This window comes from Arvicola amphibius, chromosome 9 (genome assembly GCF_903992535.2).
Source record: "Arvicola amphibius chromosome 9, mArvAmp1.2, whole genome shotgun sequence".
NCBI lineage: Eukaryota > Metazoa > Chordata > Mammalia > Rodentia > Cricetidae > Arvicola > Arvicola amphibius.
Genome location: NC_052055.2, coordinates 92773007 through 92785276, shown reverse-complemented (window position 1 = coordinate 92785276; position 12270 = coordinate 92773007). Strand labels below are relative to the sequence as shown.

At 45.2% G+C, this 12270-nt stretch overlaps 1 protein-coding gene across 11 annotated transcripts in view; it reads right to left on the bottom strand.

Moving 5' to 3' along the window:
* Positions 1-12270, bottom strand: part of Inpp4a (inositol polyphosphate-4-phosphatase type I A) — a 115466-nt gene that overhangs the window by 51795 nt on the left and 51401 nt on the right. For 10 of the 11 annotated variants that reach the window (XM_038344283.1, XM_038344287.1, XM_038344289.2 and 7 more), the window contains exons 2-4: positions 3407-3468; positions 2113-2322; positions 1618-1662 (exon numbers count right to left, since the gene is read on the bottom strand). In XM_038344283.1, the coding sequence (XP_038200211.1) occupies positions 1618-1662; positions 2113-2218 (151 nt within the window). In that variant the 5' untranslated portion in view covers positions 2219-2322; positions 3407-3468. The remainder of the gene's footprint in view (positions 1-1617; positions 1663-2112; positions 2323-3406; positions 3469-12270) is intronic. The other variant, XM_038344288.1, reaches the window with a different exon arrangement.

Below are 12270 nucleotides of genomic sequence, written 5' to 3'. Positions count from 1 at the left end.
GTCAACAGTACCTGTTCCTGAGGGCGACACAGATGTCTGACTTACTAAGAAACTAGGTAAAGTAGGAGAAAAATATCTTGTTAAATAGAGACTGTCAGCAAAGGAACTGAAATCATAAAATTAGTCATGTAGAAGATATTCAAAGTACGATGACAGGAATGAAAACTCATTAAGAGTGGATCAACAGTGGCAGACAAAGAAAGAGTCGGCATACTTTGGAGATGTCAACTGTGATTATTTCTTCTGAAGAACAAAGAAATAAAAAGAAGAAAAACAGTTTCAGAGAGTCCTGGAAGATCACATTTACCAGCATAGGTTTAATCAGAATTCAAGAAGGAGAGGACAAAGGGGCAAAAGAAAGAACATTTGACAAAATGATGGCCAGGCACTTTCCAGACTTGATGGAAAACAAGGTGCCTTAAGAAGTGTTTTTAGGGCTGGAGAGATGGCTCAGCGGTTAAGAGCACTGGCTGCTCTTCCAGAGGTCCTGAGTTCAATTCCCAGCAACCACATGGTGGCTCACAACCATCTGTAACGAGATCTGGAGCCCTCCTCTGGTGTGCGGGCATACATCGAGGCAGAATGTTGTATACAGAATAAATAAATAAATCTTAAAAAAAAAAAAAAAGAAGTGTTTTTAAACTAGACTCGCATTCTTCAGTTTTAAAGGACTCTTGTGTTATTTCTAAACTTCCTCTTTTTGTTCATTTTTCCATTTTCTCTTTTAAATGATGGGCATCCTGGACTGTCAAGCTTTCTCCTGTGTCCTGTACTGCTTGCTGGGACAGTTTCCTGGTTATCCTCCAGGCTTTACTGGATTTGTAACTTTCACCCGGTGTTTTAGACGTCAAGACGGCCCTGTGTTCCTCAGCTGCCTTTCATAAACAGCGCCTTGTTACTGAACACAGAGAGGCACTTCCTCCTTTCTTAAAGGTATAAGTTACAATTTCTTTGTTTTCTTCTACTTCTGCAATAACTGTTTTATCCAAGTTCTGGTTTTGGTTCATGCTGTAGGCCTACCACGTGGGCCTGGTGGTCTTTGACTTTTCTTTTATTTTCCTCTAAATCACTTTTGAGGTATAAATTTTCTTAGAGCACACACCCATTTTAAATGTACAACTCAATGAGTTTTGACCGTATATCCATGCAGCCACTCCCACCATCCCTATAGGTAAAGAGAACCTGAGTCCAAACTCTTGCAGCTTCTTCCATTCTTTGACCTTGCCCTCATCATACAGGGTCACTCAGCTGATCCTTCCCCTACAGAAAGTAACCACCCACTCCCTCCAGAGACAAGCGACTCCGGTGCCACAGGTCAAATAGTGTGCCCAGCCATGCAGTCACTGCACTGGAGCCCACTTAGCTGCTCTGTACACAAACTCAGCACCGCATAGCCTTCCAAATATTTCAGTCTTAAAGCATGAACTTTTACCCCCACAATAAGATTGGCACCCAAGTATTGACTTTCTTCCTAACAGTCTCTACTGGACACAACTCAGACCTCCATCAGCAGGCAGCTTAGTCAGTGATGCTGCATCTCCCCAGAAACATTGTAGCAGTGGTGATGGCACTCAGAGACAGACTAGCAGTAAAAACAACTGAGAGAGAGGCACCTACCTAAGCTGAATTCTAAAATGGGCTCGTCTGGGTCTTGAATATTTCCTGGTAGAAGAGAAATGACAGCAAAGTCACCCAAAATAAACCTTCCCCAGAATTTAGCTTGCATTTGTTTTACACAAAAATAGAAACAAGAAATACTAATTCCTCTAGCCCACTCCAAAATATTACAGTAGATGATTTATATACTTTGAAACAGTTTCCTTTAGAGATTCTGAAGAAATCTCAGACCTCTTTCCATTCTGCCTACTGGAAGGCAAGCCCAGGATGCCCACCAAAGCTAGAAAAGAAATGCTGAGCAATCCACAAGACCAGTTCCCAGGGCTCTAGCTGTCCCTTCTGAGTCCTACTCCAACCAGGATGATATCACGCCAAGACACCCTCTCCTGATGGCTTAGTCACCGGCTGCCCCCTGGCTCTTCCTACACTGTTACAGCATGGATCCTGACCTTCAAGTTCATAACCAGATGTCTAGTATTGGCCTGTGAAGCTCACCTGCCAGAGAGAGGCCCACCATGTCAGCTGCCACGTCGATGGTGGAAGCCCGCTGCATCGCACGGGCCCTGGCACCATGGCGAGGGCTGTGCTCTCTTGCTGTCATGATGTCATTGGTGAGGATATGCTTCTTGTTCCTGGGTCACACCTCAGCTGATTCCCCAAGGAAGAGCTGTCTCCAGGACCTGGATTCCTAAGATGGCAGAAGCCCTGAGACATGGAAGTAAACATAGTCAAGAGTCAGGAGCGTGGTGATGGAGAAACTGTGTTCCTACGGCTAGCGAACAAGACCTAACCCTGGTAAGATGCTGAAACCAGTGTCTTGGGTCAGGCATGGAACTGGGCTAGAAGGTCTGTCACCTCTACTCTCTTCCTCCTCCCCACTCCTCTCACGGTGGACCTACAGGATCCTCTTCGACCAACATGGACCACATTATGTGAAGGCCTGATTGTAACCAGATGATAAGGCTTGTATGATTCTTTCTGCTCTCCAGCACTCCTCTATTGCAAGTCCCACAGAGTCTTTACAACCGTCTATCGACTCCCACAGCACAACTTCTGCGAGGACAAAGACTACGTGAAGATCTCTGCTGCCTAGCGGCTCTGCCTGCCTTTGAGACAGAACAATGGGAAGAAAGGCAAAGCTTGAAGCTCTAGCCTGACTTTCCCTTCCTTCAGCTACCAAGTTCTGGTGTGCCTTGGTCTCAAGACTTTTCCTCGAGCTGGGCGATAGCTCAGCCTGTTAAGCGCAGCACTTGTGCATGCGAGGTCCCGGGTTTGAACCCCGGGTCCGATTCTGTCACAGAGCGGTTCTGTGTCCCGTGTGTGTGTGTGTGTGTGTGTGTGTGTGTGTGTGTGTGTCTATGTCTGTGTGTGTATGAGATTTCCCTCGCCCTCTTGTGGCGTGGGGAAAAAAAGGCTTTTCCTCAGCGTCAAGTGACAATCTACCTTTAACCAAAGGGGAAGGCTGGGGACGGAAGAGGCTGTGACAATGCCACTGCAGCAGAGTCAGAATGAGGCCTCGCTGGCCCAGCACAGAGCTCCCACTATGCTCACAGAAGCAGGTTAAAACAGCAAGAAAGGGAATTTCAGGTTTGCCCAATCCCATGTACTCCAATCGCTGCTGGTTCTAAAAGGAACCAGCCTTCACAAGTTAGGATAACTAACAGAGCCATTAGCCTTGTGAAGAGCACACTTTCAAAGGTGTCCATATGTCCAACACACAATCTCCTGTCCATGTCTACAGACCCAAAGACCTGGGCTACTGCCCCAGTCAATTCAACAAGTGACTTACCAGACATGTTTGCTTTTGGACCACGTGGCATTGCTTCATAGAAGGGTATTCAAATCCATCATCTAGAAATAGAAAAGAAAAACTTGCTGAGCACACCAAAGATTAAGTCCCTGAGATCATGACACCCAGAAATGTAGGAAGGCAACAGTTATTCACTCAAAAGAATGAGAAAGAAAACGCACATTTCCTTCTAAGGATTCTCCATCAGGGGCATGTGGGTGTGCCCTGGGGATTAGAGGGGAAGTGTGGTTTAGAGAAATGAAGAAAGTTGGGTCATGGTTGCCCACTCACAATGCACAGACCCCAAGAGGAGCTGCAGTATAGCTCTGAGGCTCTGCTCTCTGGTGTGTCAGAGAGCTATAGTGAGAGTAAATGCATATTAGTAGGAGAAGGCTCAGTGCAGTCCACTGGGCTCCAACACTGCCCCCAATGCACGGTGAGCAGGTACCTTCCTGCAGAATGGAAGGCTCAGGCCAGGGCCTGCCATGAGCTGTTATAGCAGGCCTCAGGGCCCAGCGCACAGTCTCCTAAGAGTTAGAAGCAGAGGACAATAGGGCAGTGCATTCGAACCTAGGGCTGACTTCCATGTTCTTTTGCAGGCTGGACTCCTAACTTTCCCAATGGGGTACCCAAAGATCTCTGGCCTATGAGCCTCAGCCAACAGGGCTATGGACTGGCTGGAGAGCCACTCTAGAAATTGTTAAAAGGGAGAAGTTACTCACTGGTCTGCGGTCATCAAATGACACATAAATCAAAATATTTGCAAGGCAAATATTGAAACTTAGAAAGCACCGAAACTATCTCAATACTGATCTTAACTTGCACAACCTAGAATCGCCTGGGGAGAGAGTCTCAGTTGAGGAATTATCAGGTTGGCCTGTGAATAACTCTGTGGGAGACTGTCATGAGGGCTAACTGACCCAGCCCACTGTGGGCAGTGCCATCTTCCCCACTTGCCACTGGATGGGCTCTGAGAAGTAGGAGACTGAAGAAAGGAGCCGATAAAGCAATCACTGGCCTTGGGTGTATCTGTTTTTCTCTGCTCTTGCCTGTTGATGTGATGCAGTCAACATATTGTTGAGCTCCTGCTTTGACTATCAACACCACACCCTATAATGCGATGACGTTTGATCTGTAAACCAAATAAAGCCTTTCTTCTCTAAGCTGCTTTTGTCAATGTGTGTGTTATAGCAACAGAAATGAAACCAGAACAACTGCTAAAACTCAACAATAATGCTGGTAGGAATGAATAAAACTCACTGGCGAGACAGCCATCAAGGGGAGAAATTCATAAAAGAGACGTATGTATGGTATGTGTGGTATGTATGGTATGTACGGTATGTATGGTATGTATGGTGTGTATGGTATGTATGGTGTGTATTTGAGAGTAAACTAATGCTAAATCCACCTATCCCACCTAAATTAATTCTCCAAGGGATGCCCATCTGTTCTTCAAAATACATACTGCTGGCAGGCCTCAAACCTTCTATACTATGGATAACATTTTAGAGTGATATTATAATTTCAGAATTTAATAAAATTTTTATACAAAAAAATTCTTGCTAAGCATCTCAAACATGGAAAAGACTCATTCACAAAACTGCTTACTGTGAACAATGAAGACCAGAAGTTATCTAATCACCCAAAAACAGTATGTTCTGGAACATCTTGAGATACTAAAATTATTCTAATAAATCCAGAAGTCACACATAATATAAACTGAAGCCATGAGGCCTAGAACAATCATTTAAATAGCTCAGTGATAGACAGGCACAGTCAAGAGCTGGCAAGGATGTAGGACAATTGGAACTAGTGTCACGGTAAAGTGTAGGAATGATATAACTAATCTTAACAGCTGGCAGTCCCTACCCAAGCTGTACATATGATTACCTGGTGATCCATCCACAACCTGGGATACAATTTAGGGTACAACTGCTAAAAGAGATGCATGTATGGATGTTTATGTATGCACATACACACACACATACACACACGCGCGCGTGCACACACACACACACACACACACACACACACACACACACACACACACACCCCATGGAGAACATTTAGAACGGTGATAGTCATTAACAGTAGGATCCTAGAGACAATAGAAATGTTCTTCGTCTGTAAATGTCCAGAGCAGAACAGATGAATCATGGAGAAAGCCAAGCATACAGAGCCCAACACAGGCAGTCTACTGGTGTGAAGTGCAAGCAGAGGCCATGGAGTCTATGTTGAGAAGTCAAAAGGAGGATGCCGTGAAGGGGTGGGTGTCAACTACAAAGGTATGAGGGACTCCTAAGGATGTTCTGTTTCTTGGCTGGGATGCAGGTTCTGTGTGGGTCTATGAATGACCCATTGAGCAGTATGTGACTAGGTTTTGTGCCTCAATAAGAAGTATATTTAATGATGGTAACAGGGACAGCAGAAAAAATGCTCTCAGTTTTGCACCACCTGCTCTCTAGTTACAACAACTGAAAGAGACAGGACAGAGAGCCTGGGAAAGCTGTATCAAGACGGCCACCAGGCAGGAGTGGTTATGGGGAACTGTATACTGCCGTCTTCACACGTTTAAAAAGCTGCATTAAATCCTGGCTGTGACTTCATCCATGGAATAAGCTGTTGTCTCTTGACTACCGCCTCAATGTAACCTCCTTATTCCATGTCCTGCTTTGCTGTCTTTCTCTCTGCACAACAGTGAAGGTGTCAAGAAGCCCTCCCTTTGGACAGCAGAGATGTGCCACCTGACAAACAGCCCTATCTAAGTCCTGCTGTCTTCTCCACAGCGGATGAAAACCCACCCTCTCTTCCCTGTGTCTTCCTATCCACTCCCTCTGTCCACCTGTCTCTAAGAGACACCTGTAAGTGCACTGTAAGTTCTCTGAAGAGTGAAGTCCTCATAAAGAAGTATTCACACACTAATTTTATACTAGTTCAGAGGTCAGAGGAACTTTTAGGTCAAAGGACTTAAGCAGCTACTTCTCATCCTATTTGGAGGCATTTAATTATAATTTACAATTTAAATCATCAAGGCCCAGAACGCAAGGCAATTTGTACAGCTGAACTTGATTTCCCTTCGTGGTCTCATTAATTTAAGATAATTCACCAAGGATTCCTAAATTCTCAGAGTCCCCAAGTTTGCTCCCAGTTCTATTTTAAGACTGAGTTCATTAGGAGGAGGAAAAACGACACCTTAATCAAGGAGGACTAAGAATGTGGGAGGGGCTTAAGGAGCTGGAGGAAGAAAGAAGCAAGAGCTGATGAGACAGCTCCTGTTCTCCACTCCACAGAGGATGGGAGCCCTTCTGACAGGAGAACAAAGGTCAAAGAGAGATGCTATACCACCAGTGTCCTGACCCCCAGTAGGGGAGGGGCAGTGACAACTAAAGGTGGAGAAGAGAAGCATGGGGATTCTTACAGGGGATGAATGGAACTTGAGAGATGGGGAGGCATCTCAGAAGCTTCTAAAGAGTCTTGGGAAAGGCCTGCCTGCCCTTCTCCTTTCCAGAACTAAGGAGCCTCAAGCTGATAAGAGGCTCAGGGGTCCTTTATATCTTAGTGACCTCCTGGAGGCTAAGGGCTGGAGCTGAAGCTGAAGGAAGGTGAGAGACTAGAAGTGTTCTGGTCCATCTTAAGATTAGCATTTCTCTAAACATAGGCTCATTAAAAGGCTGAACAAAAGGGGACAGACTACTATAGACAGGGTGCATCTTCTCAAAAATCTCATGCACGTGAACAAAATCTAAAGCAAAAAACAAACAAAAAAGCCCAAATAGAAGTGGGACTCTTCTGCCCAGCCCAGCCCTACTACTGACCCTGCTCTGCAAGTGGGCCCCTAGCCTTCCCCATGTCACCTTCTCCACACAAGCAGTGGGGGAGAAAGTGTGAAAGCCATGAGTCAGAATGAGTCAGCAATCCCAGAGGGAGAGCCTACTTTAGAAGGTGGAAAAAGAGGAATTCTCTCTTAAAACCCCAATCCAAGATAACTAAAATCATACATCACTGTGGCAACACCACTCACTGGCACCAAAAATTACTATGATGATAAACAAAGGAGACAATATCCCAATGCCTTGATGGTGACTCTCCTATGAAATTATTCTTCCTGTCAGTTCTCAACTTCTGAATACTACCTTTCCAGGGACAGCAGTCTGGATAAGAGTGCAGCACCAGAGAGACAGTTGCAGGTGTCAGGAAAACCCTTTCCTTAAGAAAGAGGCAAATAACAACTACTCCCATTCTTATAAGGTCCCAACCAAAGTATAAACCTGACAGAGTTCACCCTTTGGGACCAATGAGTTTATTGGGCTTCTTACAGAGCATGGGCGAAGGCTGCTGGTGGGAGTATAGGAGACCTAAAGCAGCTGCACTAGAAAGTCTCAGCCTAGCATGGATGATGGCTTCCCCACAGCAACAGAGACAGAAGAAACCACTCTCAACCTCCTCCAGTCCATAGACTCTATAACCTCCAGGAACTCCTACCCCAATCCTCCCTACTTTTCTATGCAATTAGGACAGAAGTACATTCAAATGTCTAGGAGTGGCTAGAATCTCAGCTGAAAGGCCAATGACCCTCACCAAACGCCTCCTTCTATGCAGTGATGGTGACTCACAGCAGGAATTACTGCTCTCGTGAAAATGGCACCGTGTTGTCTAGAGGACCAATTTCTGTAAATACAAGGTCTAAAGCTCTGACTGAGACCAGAACAGTTCAGCATGGCTAGTGCTTACAGAGCAGAAGAAGAAAGTGCTTTAGAAAACCGAGCACAGAAAGAACAAAGTACTAGCAATGTGCACCTCTTCTCATCCTCAGGCACAGACAACCGCATACACTTGTTCTCATGGAGTCTTTCAATTGTTTGCCTCCTGCTTCCCATTTCCTGTTTTCTGCTAACGACAATAAATAAATAATGATGGTAATGGCTTAACACTATTTAAGGAACAGGCCTCATAAGTGTAATGAATATGATAACTCATAAAATGTAGTGTCTGAACCCAGGTACAAATGTATACCCCAGATCCCTATACAGGAGGTCAGTCACTTATGGATCACCCAAAAATTATGTATTGAAACTCAAAGGTCAATGGAATAAAACTACTAGGTGGCCCTTTAGAAGACAGGTCCCAACGGCTCCAACCTCATAGATGAAACTGGTGCCTTACAAAAAGGCTGAATGTAATTAATCTTTTACCTTCCTGTACTCTGCTGTGTGAGAGCCTAAGAAGGCCCCACCAGATCCCAAGTGCTGACACCCTGATCATAGAATCCAGAACGTAAGAAATGTTGTTTATGGATTACTAGTCTCAGGTATATGGCTATGCTAATCTCTCTACCTGACATGCCTCAAAAAAAGTCTGGATATTCCTTTAAACAACAGGGCAGAGGAGTTCTCACGGAACAGGACTAGTCTCGAATGATTCACTTTGCTTTCTACACTCCAACCCTCAAGTTTTCCCATGTCAGTCAAAGGCTCTCCCTCCTTCCTCTAGGCACAGAATAGCTCTGTGTAAGCCTTCTCTTCTCTCACCCTTGTTCAATTCATCACAACTTCAACCTGCTCAGCTCCCGAGGCCCCAGGACTTGGACTTCTCATAGCACCCGAGTCTGTCCACAAGAGCGAGCGAATTCTGTGCACCCTCTAAAGGCCTCCTTCACGAGCACTTCGCCTGGGAGAGCTTCTGGCTGAGTCACCCTCTCTGGGACTACAGACCTCCATAGGAAGAAACTGCCACCCAGCTCCTTGTGTCATCTTCAAACCATGAACCTTCAGGAGATTTTCCATGGGATGAAGCCTGAAAATAAGAAGCCCTGAGGCCAGTGCTTTAAATCATTTCTGCTGAGCTAGGGTTGTGGCATGTGCCTGGAATCCCAGCTACTCCAGAGGCTAAAGCAGGAAGATGGAGAGTTTGGGACCAGCTGGGTCTACAGAGTGAGTCTGTGGCCAGTTTGGACAATTGGCAAGACCCTATTTTAAAATAAAAAGAAATAAAGGGCTAGGGATATAGTCTGAAGTTAAGAACACTTGATAGCATGTGCAAGGCTCTGAGTTCAAATCCTTGAATGGAAATAACCAAAGGATGGGAGCAACACAGGGGCCAAGCCCCCAGTCTGGGTGATGAGAGGTGTGCTAATACTGACAGGTGGAATGCTGGAGGCGTGCCAGGGGCAATTGTGGTCAGAGCAGAGTCCTCTAGTCAGCCCTGCTATAAGCAGCTCTTCAACCTCACTCTTCAGCCTCCTTTTAAACACCTACATGTTCTTGCTTCTGTATATCATGTTAATTGTTTTCTAAAAACTGGCTGTCACTGCAACAAAGAGTTGAGGGTCCATATGTGACAAGCCTTGGGAATACAGAGATGAACAAAGAGGCTTCATCAGGAGCTATGTCACAAGAGATGTAAAAACCGAACAAAAACAACAAAAAGCCCAACCCCATGAAAGATGAGTATAATCTGAGGCTAGAATGGTGGGGGACAACATCTTCTGGACCTTCCCCTGTATAAAGGTCCAGTCTTCTCCTTTCCAGGCAGAGCGCCACATTCTTTAGGTGCCAGCACCAGGGATTATGGAGGATGCTTCTTTGGGTCAATTGGCACAGTGTTCTTACACATTCTCCATTCCTTCCCACCCACTAAGCTCCATTTATCATTTATGACAACATGCGTTTTCCAGTCCTGGAAGAAAATGAACACACTGTGTAGAACCTAATGTGCACTGTCAGGACTGCCTGGAGACAGTGCCCACCACTGTGAGTACTTTTCTCGCTCCAAAGTGAAAAGTCTCACTTCTTTCACTATTGTTAGCTCAGCCACTTGAAACTCACACAATTAACTGATGGGTTCCCTGTCCTTTGACTGGTAAAAACTTTAATGTCATAGAACTTTCCAGATATGCATACAAAAACACTGTGGAAACCATCCAATATTAAATTTTACGAACTTTCACACGCCAGTTGTGACATGCAGTTTCTAGACAGCTAAGAGCAAAGGGAAAAGGACAATAGCTTGTCTGTGATCCATGATCAACTATCTCTGAGGGGAGCCCACCAGCCAATGAGTCAGGCACTACACACCCATCCAAGCATCTTCTCAAGCTGGAGTCCAGGAGACACTGCTAAAGGACTGTAAAGCATGAACCTACCCTCTGTGGCCACGCAGGGTGCTCTTAACTCCAATAGCCAACCATGTATGCCCATTCTCTGCCACATTTTCCTCTTCCTTTTCTTCTTTCACAAACCTAGAAGCTAGGAAGCCTGTCTTGGTGACTGCTTTGACCTCTTCCCCACCCAGAGCTGGTCACTAAAAGCTGGACCAGGGTAGCCTCTGTCACAAGCTCTACCTCTCTCCTCCTTCCCCTAGGTGAGGCATGGCCACAGCTGCTCCTGCTTCCTAAGCCAACAGTGCGAGAGATGACATCCTCCTGGGAGCGCCTGCCCCCAGCCACAACATCGTCCCTTGCCTTGTCCTGACAGTTTCCCACGCAGCCCACATCACCCACTCTGTAGAGAACCAGCAATGAAGGTGCCATGATGAGAGCGGACACCTAGGACTTTTGGTCTCTCACCACATACACTGGAGCCCTTTATCTACAATTCAGTTGCTGGGGTTTCAGGTACCCACAGCCAGTAATGGTTTGAAAATAATGTTTGAAATCATATGCCATTGTGTAAAGCATGATAAAAATCTCACACTGTCTCACTCATTATAAGAATCATCTCTTTGTCTCATTTCCTGGTCACCCCGATATATAATACTACCTTCCTGTTCGTCCACTAGTAGCTGTCTCAATGGTGAGACTCACTGCGTGGTACGACAGCATTGTGTTCATGCCATTCTTACCTACTTAATATAGTATTTGTTTATTATAACAGAGCAATTGTTCTGTCTTGTTATTGGGTATTGTTGCTTCTTACTTTGCCTGATCTATAAAAGTTAAATTTTATCACAAACATGTGTCAAGGAAAAACTATGGTTTATAAGATTTGGTACTGTTTATAGTTCCAAGAACCCACAGGAGTCTTACATAGTAAGACTATGCTCCTAAGGATAAAAACCTACTAGTTAACAGCCAGAACCCACAGGAGTCTTACATAGTAAGACTATGCTCCTAAGGATAAAAACCTACTAGTTAACAGCCAGAACCCATGGGAGTCTTACATAGTAAGACTATGCTCCTAAGGATAAAAACCTACTAGTTAACAGCCAGAACCCACAGGAGTCTTACATAGTAAGACTATGCTCCTAAGGATAAAAACCTACTAGTTAACAGCCAGAATGCTGCACTGCAGGATGGAGACCCAACTCGGATGAGCTTAAGTGGAAGGACACATCAGTCGTAAAGCTAGGAGGCTGACTGAGAACACTGGAGCAGGAGCAAGGCTAATGTCACCCATGGACTCTAATGCCAGCAGCTCAGATGACTTTCTCAGTTCCCCTCTGCATATTCCAGCCAGCCACTCTCTCTGCAGATGAGCTACCTACATGGCAGGACATAAGGCAACCCCCAACTTTAAACTCTCCAGTACTAGGCCCCAGAGATGCTGGCTGTATGGATTCTCTCCCAGAACTCTCTAGGAAAGGGAAACCCTTAGCTCAGCTGCAACCAGATGACTCCTGGCTGGAAGACTGGGGTCAAATAGTAACCCCTAGAACTCCCACAGTACCTGAGCTTGGGTTGAGACAAGTTTTTAGGCAAGGGTTGGAAGGCAGCTAGAGAGACTCACTTGTATTCACTGTGACTTTTAGCAGCCAAGTAAGAGTTTCCTTACTACGTGACTTTAAATAAATAACTCCAAGATTAACTTTTTTGTTTTATATTGCTCAAAATAGATAGTATAAAACTTAAATATATAATACCAACATAG